This window comes from Buceros rhinoceros, unplaced genomic scaffold, assembly GCF_000710305.1.
Source record: "Buceros rhinoceros silvestris isolate BGI_N320 unplaced genomic scaffold, ASM71030v1 scaffold14067, whole genome shotgun sequence".
Taxonomy (NCBI): Eukaryota; Metazoa; Chordata; class Aves; order Bucerotiformes; family Bucerotidae; genus Buceros; species Buceros rhinoceros.
This window is the reverse complement of record NW_010422836.1, coordinates 7478-11675: the sequence shown is the minus strand read 5'-3', so window position 1 is coordinate 11675 and position 4198 is coordinate 7478. Positions and strand designations below refer to the sequence as shown.

The window sequence follows — 4198 nt, the reverse complement described above, 5'->3', positions numbered from 1 at the left end:
GCGTTGGGGTACAGGCGGTTACAGAGGAGCAGGGGTTTGTTTAACCAGCGAATTCGAGTCAGCTTCCTTTAGCCATGTAACTCTGGTAAAAGAGCCATTTTGCGGGTAATTTTATTTAATCTGCAAATTCGAATCAACTTCATTTAGCTATATAAGTAGCTTCTGGTAAAAATAAGTGACAGGTAAGATTTCACCTCAGCTGCTTAGGACAAGAGGCTTGACTCTGAGTTGTCACGCAGAAGTACAGCAGCTCTCCTGGAGGTAAGATAACTGTACGATTCAGGGGGGTGTGTTTATGCTTGTACTTAGTTGCTTTCTGAAAGGAAGTCTTTTCCCTTGCAGGTTATTACCTTGGTATGTGCTTCGCTGCACCTGAAAAACATCTTTGTTTTTTCTACCTGGCTTCAGAAGGATGGAAAACTTTCTTCTTCTTCGCCGTTCTTGTTCCAGCAGTCACCAGTGCCCTGGCATATTACTGGTCACGGAAGGGTTGGAATAATCATCCGTTAGCCCGAGCACTCGCTGTTCATGCTCTCCCACAGTCCGGTTGGAGGGCAGTAGCATCTTCCATCAATACAGAATTCAGGAGAATTGACAAATTTGCTACTGGAGCCCCAGGAGCGAGGGTGATTGTTACGGACACGTGGGTGATTAAAGTGACCACCTACTGCTTACACGTAGCCCAGCAGCAGGACATACGTTTGACGGTGATAGACTCCAGACAGCACGAACTCACCCCAGACTCAAATATGCCTGTGCAGTTCCTCACCATCCGTGTGGCCAGTGTTAATCCATACGTGAAGGCGTTTGATATCCGGTACAACAACTCCCCTGTTACGTTATAGATATGCTGCTGAAGGGTGCTGATGGAGCGCTTTTGCAGTTCTGCCACGCCGTGCTGCAAGGAAGGTTGTTCGGAAAGGTCCACAGCCCTACAGTGTTGAACACACGGTGGCTGAACAGAGGCACAGCCCTGTTTGAGCTGTTCTTAGGAAGAGGTAGTGCTGGATGCAGAAAGACGTAACTGGAAAAACTTAGGTGACAGATGGAGAACAGGAATGAAAGGGAGAATCTTTGGTCTTCCATATTTTGGGGCAGGAGAAGTTTGTCTGAAACTGGCTGTTCACCCATGACTTTTTTTTTTTTCCCTTCTGCTCAAGGCTCATAATTTTGTCACTGCTCAGAAGAGTTCTTGCAGAGCTACTGCAGGCCAACTGTCCTTAAAGGCAGGAAGTCATTTTGGCCCATTTTGATTTCTGTGTTCACAGCAGCAAATCCTAGCAAACGTGCTGTGAACTGTTAGGGCTTGCTATCCAGAGGCCCACGCTGTTCTTTTCATCAGTCTCTCAGGCAGGAGTACAAGTTCTGCAGAAACCTGTAACACTGAGTAAGGGATGCTAAAGTCCTTGTTGTCATCGTGCCATTAAAAGTTCACAAAGCTGTGCTCCTAAAGCTATGTATTTCAAAAGGCATTTGAGCCTCTGTTTGCTGTAAATCCGTATGCCAGCAGCGTTTATTTACTAGGTAATTAAAAGTAGGCAGATCACCAGGCTTGTAGGTGAGCAGAGGGGTCAAATCTATTGTGTTCAATCTCCAGGCAAACAGAGCTTGGAACGAGAAGTTCACTGAGGTAGCTGTGACAATTCTAAGGAGAGAGGAGAGTTCTACAGACCTGCGAGAGCGGTGACCAAATAAGTATTAAACTAATGATTTTCTTCTGTAAGTGCTTTAGTGCCAGAGTGATAAAACTACATCCCCAGCTGAGAAAATTGTGGCTTCTTTGACAATTCCTTTTAGGGAAAAGTAATGCAAACCCCAAAGCTTTATTTTGTGACTTAACAGAACAGCACGGGAACAGTTTTTAAAAGTTCTTACAATATGTGGCAGAAATAGCAAATCTCTGCTAGAATGACGTTACAGAGGATTTAAGAAAAGTGCCGTAGGACAAAATTTCCCTATTAAGGGTATAGGATCATCATATATATCCCGAATCAGAATTAGATACAGTGGGGTGTTTCTGGAAGAACAATGCCTGTGTGCAGGCAGGCCTCATTTCCCTTCAACGTGAAGTTTCCTCTGGATAGAAGGGTCTGTTATTTGCACAGAGAGTGTCTGTAACAAACAGCGTTATCCTACAGGAGCTCAAACAGCGGAGACCACCCGGAGCTAAAGCTAAGCCAGTGCTGCGTCGTACTGGGCTCTGGGCACTCCGCAAGTGCTGGGTGGAACGAGGAATTCCAGGGCAGTGTTCCCAGGGCTTCTCCGTGAAAGCTGCTTATTGAGTGGAAACATGGGGCTGGGATTTCTGACTCTGCGATTCAAAACTGTTGCATTAAAAAGGGGTGACAGCAGTAATGTGTCACTACAGCATCTGCACGAGGTCTCGGGTGCCACTTGAGGTCTGTGGGCCACACTGAGACTTGCTTCAGCAGAAGCAACCTAGCGTGAAATACTGCTTGTTACAGCCTTAAAGCGTAAGACGCGCTCAGCAGCTGTTTGTAACCTCTGTGAAATGTCAGGTTTTATCTAAAAACGTATCATAAAATCACAGAAACTGATACAGATTGACATTCTTCTGATACTTACATGTAGTGTATCACCTTGCGATAACACAACACAGGACAGAACTCTGATTTCTGTCCTCAGGAGTTTTTAAACTAGAATTGAGATACAGCCTAAGCAAACAGGCATTGAAAAGGCGGACAGAAGTTGCGCGCGCCGTGCTTCGCAGCTAATGCGTGACTGAGGTACCCGTGTTGCTTTTGTTCACGCTGATTACCTCAGAAGCCGTCCTTTGGCTTTGTTTCAGCTAATCGCTAGCATGTCCTTGCTGGCAGTCTGACACAGGTGTGAAGGAGGACAGCCTGTTCCGATGTCTTAAGCTGTGTCAAAACCAACAACAGCTAAACAGCAGAAGAAAACAGAATGCTCACTGTGTATTGATTCTGACTAGTATGTACCGCCCTGAGGAGCGGCCTCACGTCTCTGCTGTTCACCTCTGCGGTGTACTCTCAAGGTATTTGAATGGATAACCATGGTAACGTTTTGTTCCATCTTTTCTTCTTCAGGTTGAACTCCACAGAGTACGGGGAGCTCCGAGAAAAGCTCCGTGCTCCCATCAGCAACGCAGCTAATGTTGTGATCCATCAAAGCCTTAGTGATTTATTCCTAGAGACCTTTACATCTCTGGTGGAAATCAACCAGCCGTACCCTGTTCCGAGCACTCAGGTGAGCCTTCCTGTCCGTCTGAAATGATTCTGCTTTTCAGTGTAGGTGAGCCCGGGGTTACTGTGCAATTGATAACCATTCACTTAGGGCCCTTGCTGGTGAATTATTGAGAGAAGCTGTTGTGGAGTTAACCCAAAGGTTTTATTAAACACTAATTAAACAGTGATTGAATGATGCTTACATGATAATTATTAAATGGTGGTTAATAAATGCTAATGAAAATCACAAACACTCTACTACTTACTAAACTTCTAACAAATAAGCTAGTTTGTATACAGTGTGCTTTATCTAACATGAGATGTCACTTACCTCAGTGTAGCCGACAGGCTGGGTAAGGGATCCCTTGGCCTTGACCTCGGGAGGCACCCCTGCTCAAGGGGTGATCCCTGCACTGCAGGAGACCTCAGTGGCCTTGGGGGGCTGCAGATAGCTATAGTGTACAGTGACTGACTCGCAGTCAGGCTCCCCTTTGGTGAGGGTGGGCAGCAGCAGCAGTTTGTTTCATCTTGTTCCATCTTGTTCCAGCTCAGGCTGGCACCATTAGCTCCCAATAGGAGATGGCATAAATTCCTTCCCTTCCTGGGAAGGTACGGCCTAGCACAGTTTCTCAAGGTCTGTGCAGCAGAGCTGAGTCCAGACGGGCCTCGGCGGTGGTGATGCCTGAACTCTCAATTAGGAATAGATAGGGGTGATGTCTGGCCTTGGGCTTTGTGCAGCTGCGGTCTCAGGCAGAAAAAAAGTGAAGTTCTGTCCGCGGCGAAGGAGGGAAGGCGGGGGGGGAAGGAGCCCCCCTGCGCAAGCAGCCGATCATCTAGAAAACTCCCTTCATGAAGCAACAGGAGGGAGTTTGAGTATTTCACCCGCTGTTCATACAACACTCACGGGAGGAATAGCTCACAATATCGCAAGGTGATACAGTGCTGTTCTTTCACTCACTCGGGGTCAGTGCACCCATCACAAGGGCTTCCCT

At 46.8% G+C, this 4198-nt stretch overlaps 1 protein-coding gene across 1 annotated transcript in view; it reads left to right on the top strand.

Annotated features, from left to right (window-relative positions):
• Positions 1 to 342: 342 nt before the first annotated feature.
• Positions 343 to 4198, top strand: part of TMEM129 (transmembrane protein 129, E3 ubiquitin protein ligase) — a gene marked incomplete at its 5' end in the record, with an annotated part of 6603 nt that continues 2747 nt past the window's right edge. Inside the window, 2 exons of the mRNA XM_010140193.1 lie at positions 343 to 817; positions 3069 to 3228. Of these exons, the coding sequence (XP_010138495.1) occupies positions 343 to 817; positions 3069 to 3228 (635 nt within the window). The remainder of the gene's footprint in view (positions 818 to 3068; positions 3229 to 4198) is intronic.